Source organism: Megalops cyprinoides, chromosome 20, assembly GCF_013368585.1.
Source record: "Megalops cyprinoides isolate fMegCyp1 chromosome 20, fMegCyp1.pri, whole genome shotgun sequence".
In the NCBI taxonomy this organism is placed as follows: domain Eukaryota; kingdom Metazoa; phylum Chordata; class Actinopteri; order Elopiformes; family Megalopidae; genus Megalops; species Megalops cyprinoides.
Window position 1 is genome coordinate 26,770,001 of NC_050602.1, and position 13,562 is coordinate 26,783,562.

At 44.1% G+C, this 13,562-nt stretch overlaps 1 protein-coding gene across 4 annotated transcripts in view; it reads right to left on the bottom strand.

The window, feature by feature from the left end:
* LOC118795474 (voltage-dependent R-type calcium channel subunit alpha-1E-like) overlaps positions 1-13,562 on the bottom strand; it is a 61,171-nt gene that overhangs the window by 40,939 nt on the left and 6,670 nt on the right. For all 4 annotated transcript variants that reach the window (XM_036553963.1, XM_036553962.1, XM_036553964.1 and 1 more), the window contains exons 2-3: positions 12,016-12,121; positions 11,654-11,793 (exon numbers count right to left, since the gene is read on the bottom strand). In XM_036553963.1, the coding sequence (XP_036409856.1) occupies positions 11,654-11,793; positions 12,016-12,121 (246 nt within the window). The remainder of the gene's footprint in view (positions 1-11,653; positions 11,794-12,015; positions 12,122-13,562) is intronic.

Below are 13,562 nucleotides of genomic sequence, written 5' to 3' on the forward strand. Positions count from 1 at the left end.
AGGGAAATCATTTGCTTTTAGAAGTGATATTTCAGCTCCCCCCCCCCCCATCCCCCGCACCTCACCACCCACCTGTAGGTTGTCCTGCTTTTTGTAATTGATTAAAAAAGCAAATAAATCGTTTGAGGACACACCGACGGGCCCCAGGAGGGTGGCATTGGCAGTGCCTGATTTAAAGGCAGCATAGAGCACTCTGCTCACAATGCCCCACTCCAACGGCCTCCTTAGCTTCCATTGCAATTACAAAGTCAATCCCTCCATAAGAATAGTGGGAATACTTTAATATCCTTACCTAAAACTCATATATCACTGACAATATATATTGCCATTGATATCCACATTGGCTGGATGATATTGATTAAACAGCCCTTGACCAAGTCCAGAGTGGTTCAGCCAGCAAGGCACTTGATACTAGCCATGACATTTGCCAAAAAATATCCAGCTGTATAAATGGAATCCATCGCAAAAAAAAAAAAAAAAATAAAACCTGTATTTGAAGTAAGTTGCTCCGGATAAAAGCGTCTGCTAAATGCCAATAATGTAATGTAAACATTCCGCCAGCGATAGGAGTGAGCAGGTCAACCAGGAAGTCCTGGTTTCACTGCCTCTCAGGTACCCTGTGATTGATCAGACACCTGGGAGTTGCTGAGATGATGTAAGCAACTATCCTCCAATGAGCTCCCGCTCCGCTGTGGTGCGCTGTGTGACTTCACTGTGTAGCGTGAGTCTTTGGCTGCATGCGAGCATACGAGAGGACAGCATTCGTCTCACCTCGACGCTCCTGCACGAACGCAGAGGTTTTAACAGTGAGTCGAGCCACGCGTGCACTCGGCAATTCCAAATCAGGGCTGCATACAGGGGATAAAAAGCATTTAAAATGGCCTGTGACCACATCCTGTATGCCCCAAATCTCAGACATGTCTTCTTCCAGCTCTAAGGCCAGTCTGTATATTCATTCCAAACTGACACAATGTTGGAAATCACACCTTACCTAAACCCAGCTCACCTGAGTAAGTTATTTTCCAAAGCGAAACCTCTCTCTGTGTGAGACTGAAGCTGGGAAAAGAAGCCGCTCTGAGCGGAAAGTGCAGGGGGAAGCAGGTATGTGTACTTTTACACAATGCAGAGAAAAGCTTTTCAAATCAATGTGGTGGCATCTGGCCCTCAGAAACTCTGTAATTCTGCAGGAGGAGCTGAGTGGGTGAGGCAGAGAACACAGTGTCCACAGAGACAGTACCGGGTCAGCCTATTGAACACACAACAGTCAAACAAATACTCAGCGTGTCAAAGAAGAGAGACAGCAACCACAAATAACTGCCTGAGAGATAGCGTTCTGTATCATACTGATGTTACTGCATTACAGAACTTATTTGCTTAGACAAAACGCGGCTATCCAGAAGACCGTACACACTGTACATTCATATTTTTGCTGTTTTATGCTTATTTATAACTGTATGTTTACAAATCGGCACTGTATCCTGCATGATGGTGCAGCAGTAGTGCCTCATAACCCAGAACAGGAAGCTGAAACTGCTGCTGACAGGTCAGGCCCTCCTCTGCTCCCCCTCCACTCCACAGAAAGCAACCTCCCATTATACCAGCTGCAAATACAACTAATGTGGATGGCATCTTTGCTGCTCACACTACAGTAGTCTCATTACATTACATTTACATTTATTCATTTGGCAGTTGCTTTTAATCAAAGCGACGTACAAGTGAGGCAGAATACAACACAAGCAAAAAACCATCAGGAGTCAAGTCTCAGACACTAATAAAAAAAACGCTGTACATTTAGAGGAATGCTGTAAATGCTGTAAAAATTGAAAACAATATCTTTCATTTTAATAGCTTGTTATAATTGTCTGTTTTATTTATTCTCACCATCATTGTCATGTTTTTATCATTGTCTCATGGGTTTCCTGAGAGCATTTTCTTCATTATATTTAGAATCAGAACTCATTTGCGTGAGTATTTTGCCTGTCATGTTATTGTTGTTCTACCATATTATCATTCTGTTCGGGTATTATTTTCTTTCTCTTTATTGTAATGTTATAATAAACACCATAAAGCATCATGCTTTTATCATTCAGGTAAAAACTGCCTTTCAACCATCTATTTCCATTTCCTTTCACCTCAACTCCCACCCCCAGCACAAGAGCTAGAAGTTATCGAACTGTTGTGTGAAAAGCGTTTGCTATGTTCCTGTTTCTGATGAATGAATTACCACCTAATTGCCTCTCAAGGTTTAAAACCGGCCAGGCATTTAATTTGGAATATTTAATCACAGCTATAAACACATCATGAATACGAGTGAGGAAACTTCAGAATTCCCCTCTCAGTGCTGTTTAAAGGTACAACATCTCAGTGTTACGTTTCTCTGGAGCTCGGTGTTACTGTGAGAGTTTGCCCGGCCCTCAGTGTTACGTTTCCTCTGGAGCTCGGTGTTACTGTGAGAGTTTGCCCGGCTCTCAGTGTTAAGTTTCTCTGGAGCTCGGTGTTACTGTGAGAGTTTGCCCGGCCCTCAGTGTTACGTTTCTCTGGAGCTCGGTGTTACTGTGAGAGTTTGCCCGGCCCTCAGTGCAGGAGCTGTCCACCGTGGCAGTGCTGAAAGCATCTGTCTCAGGGCTTCAGAGCTCATTTCGGAAAACTAGGACATTACCTGGGAACACCTTCTCTATTCCCTTCCTTATTAACGTCTCTGAGCATTACTGTGAGGCAGCAGTAATTCAACCTTCAAGGTATTCCAGACCAGCAACCAGATTTTTTTTTTTTTTTTTTTTACAGCAATTATTTCTCCCACAGTGTTAAGGAAAGACCCTGAAATGGCACACAGGAGCAGGGCTGGTGATTGGCCATCGTATCGGGTCCTGTGCCGTATGATTGGCTGCCCTGACCGGCAGAGGAGTCCCATGGACGACAGGTACTCCGCTCCCAAACAGAGCTCTGAAACACAGCTTTGATCGAGTCTCGTCTCGCACCGGAACACTGTTCTGTGCCAGATGGCTTATGAATCATTCAGACACCCCCAGATAAATTATTCATCCCGGCTAAAGAGCAGCGTTTTAGCTAATTGTCGCACATCCAATGCGGAGCGGGAGAGACAAAGATAGACAGGGAGAGGGAGAGCGGCAGGGCTGGCAGTCTTTATCGCACACAAATAACAACAGACTGATAGGCCTGTAATTATGATCAACACATTCCGCCAGCTCCCGCTACACGGGCGAACAGACAGTCATTTTCTGTACATTGGTTCATACAGACATCCCAGAGTTCACGGGAATGTCAGCAAGCAGAGCCACAGTGTATATACACAGTGAACGGATAAAGAACTTTCACAGGACAGGCTCCCACTGACACTAAACAGCACTCACCTGTCACCCCGCTGGTGCTGGCACAGAGCCAGTGGAGTGGCCTCATGCTACAGTGTGGAGACAGTCTCCCTCCGAACCGCCATCCCAGCCACAGAGCAGGAGCCCCGTGCGGTACCATGTCTGCATTTCTGCGTCGGCTTATCTTATCATCGGTTGTACGTAAGAGTGTGTCAGTGCCCTTGTGCTGACGAGAACGCCACGATGTACCTTTTAACCCTGCCTGTCAAACGCATCATCAGTAACAAAGAGCAGAGCTCTGAGGACCACAGGAGGTAGACGCTTTGACTGAACCGCCTTCAGACAAAGTGTATATTTTTCTGTACTTCTTTCAATCAAAATATCCAATATTCATACCTGCTGTTGCTGCAATTGTATATCAAGCATCAAGTATCTCTGCTGCTTTGCCTTAGAATCTAAAGCCATGCAATTTTTTCAAACTGTTACACGCTTATGTTTTTTATGGTCTTCCATCCTCTCAAGAGCAAATCATACATCAGACATCTTAATAAACCTATTAGTAAGGCTTCTGCACTGGAACTTTGTTTACAAACCAGCACAGCGTAAATATAGTTTGTGTCTCACTGTTTTACGTACTGTCTCCCAGCCTAATTATTTACCTGCAATTGTACTCTACCATGATACCCTCCTCATTACATTGCATGCATTGTAATCTGCATTGCTTTCTCTGTGAGGCTCTCTGTGAAGCTCTCTGTGAAGCTCTCTGTGACAGCTCTCTGTGACAGCTCTCTGTGACAGTTCCTTTACATGGCCTGCTATATATTCGGGCAAATGTGATATATTGATTCAACGATTGATTGAGTTTTATTAACAAACATAGGCAGAGGGTCTAGATTGGGTAGGGAGACTAACCTGAAGGACTGTCTGTGATTGGAGGGAATGGGCTTCACATCAAACAGTTCTCAAAATGGCTACTTCATTAAAGTGTCAACATCAGGGAGGCCTTACTATAATTTATGAATGCCACTGTACCCAAGCACCCAGCATGAAAACACACAAGCACTGTAATTAGAGGCTGAGGGCAACAAACCCTTCACGGTGAGTGGCGGGTGACTTTGAGCTATGGTCAAGAGAACACCCAGAGACAAATTTAGACAAATGAGTCAAATAACAGGTGAATGACTGCATGTTTAATAAAAGGTCCACAGCATTCTCGTTTTGGTCATTCAGTTATACACACTCACTATGCATGGTAGTAACATTTATGAAACCGGTCATGGTCAGACACCTAGAATCATGAGCGCATGTCTGCACACGTGTACAGTCCATGCCACATGTGAGATGACGGAGTAACCATGGTGACAAATTATGACAACACACTTGCCATCCCTACTGTATGTGGCCTTGGACACATCTATGGGTATGACCACAGTGTACCAAATCTGAACAAAACTGAAAGGAGAACAGGACAACAGCCTTTCAGCCATTCTGCACTGAAACCATAAAGTGCTGCTACTTGTGAAACCGTGCTGCCTCTACCTATCGTAAGATGCACTGCAAAGTTTCAAATAATAACGGCAGACTTCTCATAACTGAGTAAATACTTACAGTAGTACTTATAGTATGAATTAAGTGACTCTGCTTAGGTAATTAAACACAAAACATCCTTGTAAACACACATGCTCCACAGGGGAAGATTAAATCTGTAAACAAATAAGTAAAATACCCTGAAAAATGTCCCAATTATTTAAAACGCACATAAGGAATACCACGTTTCTGCTCTATCTGTCCCATCCCAAAAGCCAATAAGAGCACACACACATCACAGCGGATGTATATGGTGCACAGTGTCTTTAGAGACAATGCATTCACTTGGTTTCCAGTGCAGTGTGCTATTTTATCCAGGTTCCTACACATGCACGTCAGGAAAGCTATTAATTGCGCTGTGGGTCCCTGCGGCTTTGCGAGCTGCAGTTCATTAATTCTTTGTGAAATGAGAGGCCTCCAGTCCTAACCCACTGGCCTTGTTTCTCGTACTGTGCCATGACATTTAATTGACAGTTTTCTTTTAAGTCTGACTTACTTCTGTCTCTTCAGAGCAGTCCAGCGTACCTGCTTAAAGAGACTGTGCCCTGCACACACAGAGAACCCTCTCCTACTGTATGGATGGCTATATGTTACACGCTGCTAATGGAAACTTAAAGGACTTTATGCTGCAACAGGATGAATTAAACCAACATCTCTGCAGTGCTTGCTTTCTGTCTATAAAGAGTGTGAACATGCTATTTTTTGCATCCCACTGTTTTGCGGAGCTCAACTCTATTACCTATGAGAGGGCCTAGGAATAATTTTCCAGTTTTTCTTAGCTTAATAGTTTTTTTTTCTGTATTTTTTTATCTTCTTGTGGAGTTAAAGATGCCCACTGTGGAGAACTGTGAATAACCTGGTTGTGAGTGGCACTATACAAAATAGATTGATTAGATAAATTTATAGATCACTAGATCAATTTACGGATTGGTTGGTCGGGTGTGTCAGTCAATTGATTGATTGGAGGCATAATAATTCTTCACCGCTACGTCCCCTTCTGTAAAGCCATGAAGTCTTATGAGAGGCTCATTCAAACCTGGTGGGGATTACAGCAGAATTAGACCAAGATCCAGAGATCCCAGATGGAAATGTGGCACAATTAGATCCAGTGAGGCAGGGTCTCCAGCCAGCCCTCTCGAGAGAGCACACTGGATTGGATTTCACTGGTGCTCCTTGCTTTTCAGTTTTCTGATTTCACAGGTTTGGTGTTTGCAGGTAATTACATGAGTATAATGAGACAGGAAGAAGACAGGAAGTAGGCAAGCATCAGACAGGAAGAACAGGAATGAAACAGGAACAAGAAACACGAGACAGGAAATACAAGTAGAACAGGAATGAAACCATGTATTAACAGCCACAGTCCTACAAGGACTGGAAATAAGACAAAGTACCAGTATCTAAAAACGTGATAGCGCTGATCCAGAGGGTTAAAATCCTGTTAGTTTAACATGTGTTTCCTGCATAAATATAGCATGCTGTCATTACATAATGCTAGAGGAAAATCACTGTAGATTGACACAAAGGAATATGGACTTAACTCTCACAATCAACAAAGCCATACAGTATATTAGACTGTGCCAGGCATCTCTGGTAAATTCATTCCAAAGTTCTGTGTCCATTTGTTTGCATATACAAGTAGGATGTCTGTCCTGAAATACACAGGCAAAAAATAACTGGTGTTTCACTAGTTCCAGGCTTATTGTAAGTCAGTTATATGTCATGTGGCGCTACCATCAGGAGTGACAGCCCATCCTGCCTCCTCCCTGTGCTGTAAGAGTTAACTTTCAAAAGATGAGATGGAGACATTTGAAACTTTAAAACAGTTGCAGTGAAGACACAGCTCAAACTGGATAAGTCCTGTGCTGAACCAGCTCTGTAACACACAGAGTCCAGGCTAGATGAGCTCTGTGGAGAACCAACACACCGAGAGCAAGGTGGTGCAGCATCACCTTAAACACCTGCTCCCTCATCCAACACCATCCCTTCCACAGCCTCACCTGTAGCACAGGACACCTGGCCTCTCCCTGACACGAGCAGCCATTCGAGGCCGAGGCTCGAGGCCGAGACGCAGGCTGCGCTTGGATATGTCTTTTAAACAGTGTGTCTGCGTGATGATTCTGCCTTTATGTAAGTCGATCCGGCAGCGAGAGCGGCGTGGGAGGGAGGGTGAGAGAAGATGTCAACACGCCAACATGCCAAAAGCACAGGATACATTCATCAAGAAAACCCGGGCACGCCTGCCAGCATTTCTGTTTGAAGTTTTTTCATTTCTTTACCTAATTGATGTCACGCCTTTAACATACACTTCAAAGCAATGAAAGCTAAAAAATCCCATCGTATACACAAAACCGTCAGATTCTGCTGGTCTATAGTGCTCGCTCTAACAGAGGGCCCTCAGAAGTTACATTTTACTCAGTATAGCACCCTCAACAATAGAACTGCCAAAGAGCACTTGGAAAAACAAGAGAGAGAAATTACCCCAATTAATTAGGTGAAATTATCATCGGAATTACAGATGTAATGCTGAATGGTGCTTGGTGAGTGGTACAGGAGGAAACACTGCTGGAATGAAAGCATTGGGTTCTCCAAGCTCCTGTGATTGGGGTTCAGTTGCTGGATCTGAGAACTCCAGGGCTGAATTTACATTGAAATCCCTGCGCCAGGACTTAATAGGTTTAAGTCTCCATTACCAATCCACTAATCCACCCATACGCTACACTAGCATGGCCCCACTTACCCACCCACTCAAAAGCATGTACACAATTCTCTACCCACTCCTGAAGCCTATACAGAATCCTCTACCCACTCCCACTGCCCATATAGGCGTCTCGCCCATATGGGAGTCTCTGCCCACTCCCACTGCCCATATAGGAGTCTCTACCCACTCCCACTGCCCATATAGGAGTCTCTACCCACTCAAACTGCCTATATAAAATTCTCTACCTTCTATTACTTATAGCTTATATATATTACTTATGTACACTTATAGCTATTCTATTGCTGTGGTACCCATATATAAGCATCCATCTCTAAACTGCAGAAAACTGAATTATGGGATTTTGGCATATTCACTAGATCATATTTCTGTTGGAGCAGTTTTGAAGAGGCCTGAGACTTTTGGACATGCGGTGCTTTCCATCACTGGGCTGGAATCGCAGGCCCTGGGTAACTTCCGCCCTCAAAAAGAGATCTCGGATCAGCTTATTCACTTTCTTAATGCTAACTACAATATCTTACATTACATTACTACATTATCTCTGTATCTAAATATTTTGAAGCGAGGATCAGTTGCTAAGGGATGAAAATACCTAAGCCACATCACCAGCGTTTGATTCTTTGCTGATGTAAAAAGTGGTTGTTGCCATCTGTGAAAGCAATAAACACGTCGAGAATGTATCAAACGATGAAATCTGGGAAGACAGCAAAGATTTCATAAGGGGAGGGGTATTTTGTCGTGAGAGTGTGTGCACTCTCTTGCTCACCTTGAGAAACACCTGTCTTAAACCTGCCGTTTTCTGAGTCCTGACAGGCCTCTCACACAGTATGTGTCACAACTCTGACCACCCCTCCTGCATTTCATGGCATTAGCACATTTAAATACATGTGTAATAATTACAAACAACATCATTTGATTCCCACTCTCATTGTAAAGCCTCTCTGTAAATCAGGATTTTGTGTGATAACACAGTGAACGGACGCACTTTTATAAATGTGAACATTTTATATGAATCGTTCCAAACAGGATCGTTGTGAGATGGACCGGCTCTATTAGCTGTGTCCACAAACAACAGAGATCCTTGCTTGTGGAGTAACTGTACTTCGATTTTCAATTTGCAAGCTGCAAAGAAAGCGGTTAAGCACTGGCCGTTAGCCTATCAGCGCACTAAGGTATAGCATCTCTAGAATCATACTGAAATGTGAACACAGGAATGCACCACTTTGCTACAATTGCTAAGAGTTAAGAAAACTTTATGATTTAACTGAACTAGAGTTGACCAGGTCCGTAGAGAGTGATGCTAGGTACAGTATGCCATCCACTAAATTGCAGGTTAGCAGAGCACATAGGACCCATACCCATACAACCATGAAAGTTAGGCCCTTTTTAGTGTTTGCTGCAGAAATAACTCCTGAGGTCCGATTGCAGTCATTCACACCTGCGCCATCTAACCTCATTTAAACATACAGATTTTGCATTTTATCTGATGTGGCCACACAACAAATACCCAAACCTGGACCCTTCTCCTTCTCTCCCTTATCTTCTGCTTGTCATTCTTTTTATTCATCTCCTTATTAATTTTTCAGCTGCATTACATCATCATTAATGCTCCTGACCCCCAGCTCGTGTTTTTCACCTTTGGCCTCTCTCAAAATTCAGCCAATGGCCACATCTGCTCATTGTAACTCACCTTCTGCCTTTGACAGATGGCCATCTTGGTTGTGTGTGATTTAACATCACCTTCTACATCACCTCACAAAAGGCTGCAAGGTGAAAAGATAGGCCTTCACATCGTCTATCTATATTTGCTATTCACAGCCACTACACATCATTTCTGGGTTAAAAATGATCACCAGCCAGCCAGCCTGCTAACTGTCAGGTCACCTAGATTGCTAGCTACCTACATAATTCCATTTTCAGCCAGTGGGCTCACTAGATCATTCTTTTGGCTGCTGACTAAATACCAAGCAACATCATTAGCTACCTAAATAGCCACCTACGTTTTCCTAGCTAGCACATTAGCTAACTCGCTGACTAGCTCTATTGGTAAATGAAAAAATACAAGCCACAAAGAAGAATCTGGGAAATATTGGATTAGTTTACTTGGCTTCATTTTGATATCAATTACTTTAAAATCAGATTTTATCAATATCAGACTAATATCAGATTTTGCAAGTGTTTCTACTAATTTACAGAGAATAGCTAGTTAGCAAATAAAAGAAACTTCACGTTTTTGTTTTCTTTGAATGTTTTTTGTGAACCTTCTTTGCTTGCCAGGGATGCACATTTTCTTTTTATGTTTGTGCATATTTGAATATTTTTTAGCTGACACAGTTGCACATAGACAGGCAAAACATTTTCATTGTGAATAATTAATATTCACCTTCTAGCCAAATAAAAAAGTCAATGACAAGACAAATTTTAATCAATAGGTATAGCCAATTGTAAAATGCTATTTATGTACAAGTAGAGCTGTATGAAAAATGCTGTTTATGTACAAGAAGAGCTGTATTACATAAAACAAAGCCTGTACATTCAGAAAACATTCTCCTACACAATACATCTGGTCTAGTGATTTAGAACACACAGAAACAGACTATAGTTCACAGGCATTTCACTTTTTGTATCTCCCACGATATTGGAAACAAAGAAAAGCCAAACCCATAACTGCAGCCTTTACAGTAGCGACTGCACAGGTTAACTCAAATTCAGCCTCTCAGTAGTCTGAGATTTATAGAGAGCCAGCTTCATAAACCACGATCTGTCAAGATGCTTTCCTTCAGCCCTTATATATGGGCAGTGGCGTCGTTAGGTCCGATCATTCAGGGCTATAGCCCCAAATATTTTAAGCCTAGCCCCGAATATTTTCACCCTGAAAAAGGAGGTGTATATAGAAAAACAACAGACTGTGTAACAGAGTTAAACTTGATCTGCAGCGTCCGAAGGTGTGATAATATTTATTTATTATAACGGTAGATATAACCACCCCAACCTACCGATGCCGATCTCCCTTCAAAAATAAGACAAGCCACTGGCAAACTTGACTTAGCCCCGGATCTTTTCAATAGCTAGAAACATCCCTGTGTATGAGTGTTAGGGGACTTAAAGCAGCAGTTCCCAAACCTGTGCATTAATCCCTAGCCAGGTCCATCAGCTTACAGCATGCCCCTTCCAGCATGCTAACACAGATGCGACTACCACACTGACAGGAAGCCATTCAGTAGCTCAGCTTGGAGGCTGGATCTGAAGGACCGGAGGATACAGAGATTAGTAGAATGAGCGGTTTTCCACAAGGACAGGTATCTCATCCCCCAGCACATTAATCCTGTTTCTAAACCAGACGCTCATCACTTAACACGCTGTCTCCACACACACCCTGCTCTGCTTGCGCTGAATTAGACCCAAGCCAATATTATACCAACATATTATACCAACAGGAGACACTGAGGGCTAATAGGTACTGATGACTCATTCACAAATAACCACTTAATTTTATAAAGGCTAATGTGTGAGAGTGTGTGCCTGTGTGTGTGTGTATGTGTGTGTGTGTGTGTGTGTGTGAGAGAGTGTGAGAAAGACAGAGAGACAGAGAGAGAGGAAAATGAGAGAGAGGGGAAGAGTGAGAGAGTGAAGCAGTGATTTATATAAAACTGACCTAGTTTGCTTATCAGTGCCATTTCTGTCCACCGGCCAAACCTTAATATTCAGAAATCTTGGTGATATCTCTCACTGAAGGACAGCCGCAAAACAACGACCATCATGAAAACACACAAAAACCTGCTGGTGTGCTGCCCATTCAACAGGTTGACAGAACAGAGAACGTGTTATGTGAAAAAACAGCTTTTTGACAACATCAACCCCACAAGAAGGAGACCAGCATTCCAGCGTCATCGCAAAGCACTCTCCCAGCCGCCAAATGCTATCCTTCCAAAGTTCCAATGTACTCGTTTCTAAAACTGCAGCGGAAACCATGGAAACGGAAGCCTGGTATCAGAGAAACGGTGTCACCGTGCGCACTCACCCACTGAGCACCACAATGAAGTCCATCACGTTCCAGCCATTGCGCAGGTATGAGCCCTTGTGGAACACAAAGCCCAGTGCCACCAGCTTGATCCCCGCCTCGAAGCAGAAGATTCCGATGAAATAGGGCTCTGTTTTCTCCTGAGAAATAAAAAAACACACAGGCGCATCGGGGCACACAGTTTAAGGCTGTATATGGTTCCATCCAGACTCTCATTTCCACATGCATCCTGTACCCTGTGCCATTTCAGGAGGACTCAAAGCATGCTGCGTGCAGACGATCTGCACAGACTGAGTCTCCTGAATTAAATAAAGCGAAATCTCCACCAGCTGAGCTGTCTCTGTGTGGCGGACGGTCCTCACCAGCCTCTTGGACATGGGGGTCTTGTCCTCTCCCGGCAGGTGCTGCTCCAGGGCCAGGACCACACAGTTGGCGATGATGGTGGCCAGGATCATGTACTCAAAAGGAGTGGCGCAAGGAAGGTCAAGGAGCTTTCAGAGGCGTGACGAGAGAACGTGACGAATCTCACAATGAGAGACAGATCTGAGAGACGTGAGTGAACCTGTATGTGCCAATGCATAGACATTTTTAGAGAGTCAGGCTTGGATCACACATCACCTGCAGTGGGACTGCTGTTTGGTTCCGGATGTAGCGGATGGGGGCTGGTACTATCAGCATTGTGGTGTTCTCCTCCATGGCCCTCTGTGGAAATTTAGGGAACTCCATAACATTATGGAGGTAAGCTTGCTCTGGCCCTGCCAGCCATTTCTATTCAGCAGAAATGGAGCACATCCACAATGAAGCATTACAGCTTTCAACACATCTTATTACACACATTCTCTCACACACACAGTCTCTCATACACACACAGATAAACATACACCTTTTCTTTCTCTCTCTCTCACATACACACACACAAACACAGATACAGATACATGCACACACTCTTTCCCTCACAAACATGCAGTTTCACACAACTCTCATACACGAACATTGATACACACACACTCATAAACACACACACACCTATTCTCTCTCTAACACACACACACGCACAGATAGCCACACATAAATATAGACACACACACTCTCATTCTCTCACAAGCATGCAGTCTCTTTCACACAAACTCTCACACAAATACAGTCACTCTAAGAAACATACACACATTCACTATCTGTCACACTCACATTTACACATGTCCTCTCTCTATCACACACACACACACACACACACACACACACACACAGGGTTTCAGAGAATTCTGCATTGGGGGAAGACAGAGAGGAGAGTGGGACGGGGGTGATATAAGCTGCGTACTTCATGCACCACTAAAACAGAGTAGCTCTCAGCACCAGTGCTGTCCCACACTGCTACCCAAACACGCCCGCGTGTGTGCCACACCGAGGCCACCGCCTCCGATTAAAACTCTGCCCATCTATAAACGGCCGAATGAATCTGAGCTTTTACCCCCCGCCTCTCTCCCCTTCGGCAGGCAGGGCTCTGCCGTTGCTCTGCTGCACCAGAGAGGCCTGCAGCCACGCCATTGGCCAGGAACAGCCATACCGTGCTCGCCGAGCCCAGGGGGGGGACTGCTGGGGGGGGCGGTGAGTGGGTGGTGAGAGAGCCGTTAATGAAAACGAGGGCCCTTTTGCACAGAGCTTCCTTTGTGTGAGCTGTTCACAGGGGGCCCTGAAGGTTGTGGGTTAGAATCCTGCCCTCGGGGTAAGCTCACAATCCGCCATGCGCTGGCTCCTTGCGTGGGCGAACGCTTTCTTTCAGATGCATGGAAAAAAAACACGCAGAATAAAACACACAGTTCTGTGTGTGTATGAGAAAGACAGAGTGCGTGTGTGTGTGTGTGTGTGTGTGTGTGTGTGTGTGTGTGTGTGTGTGTGTGTGTGTGTGAAG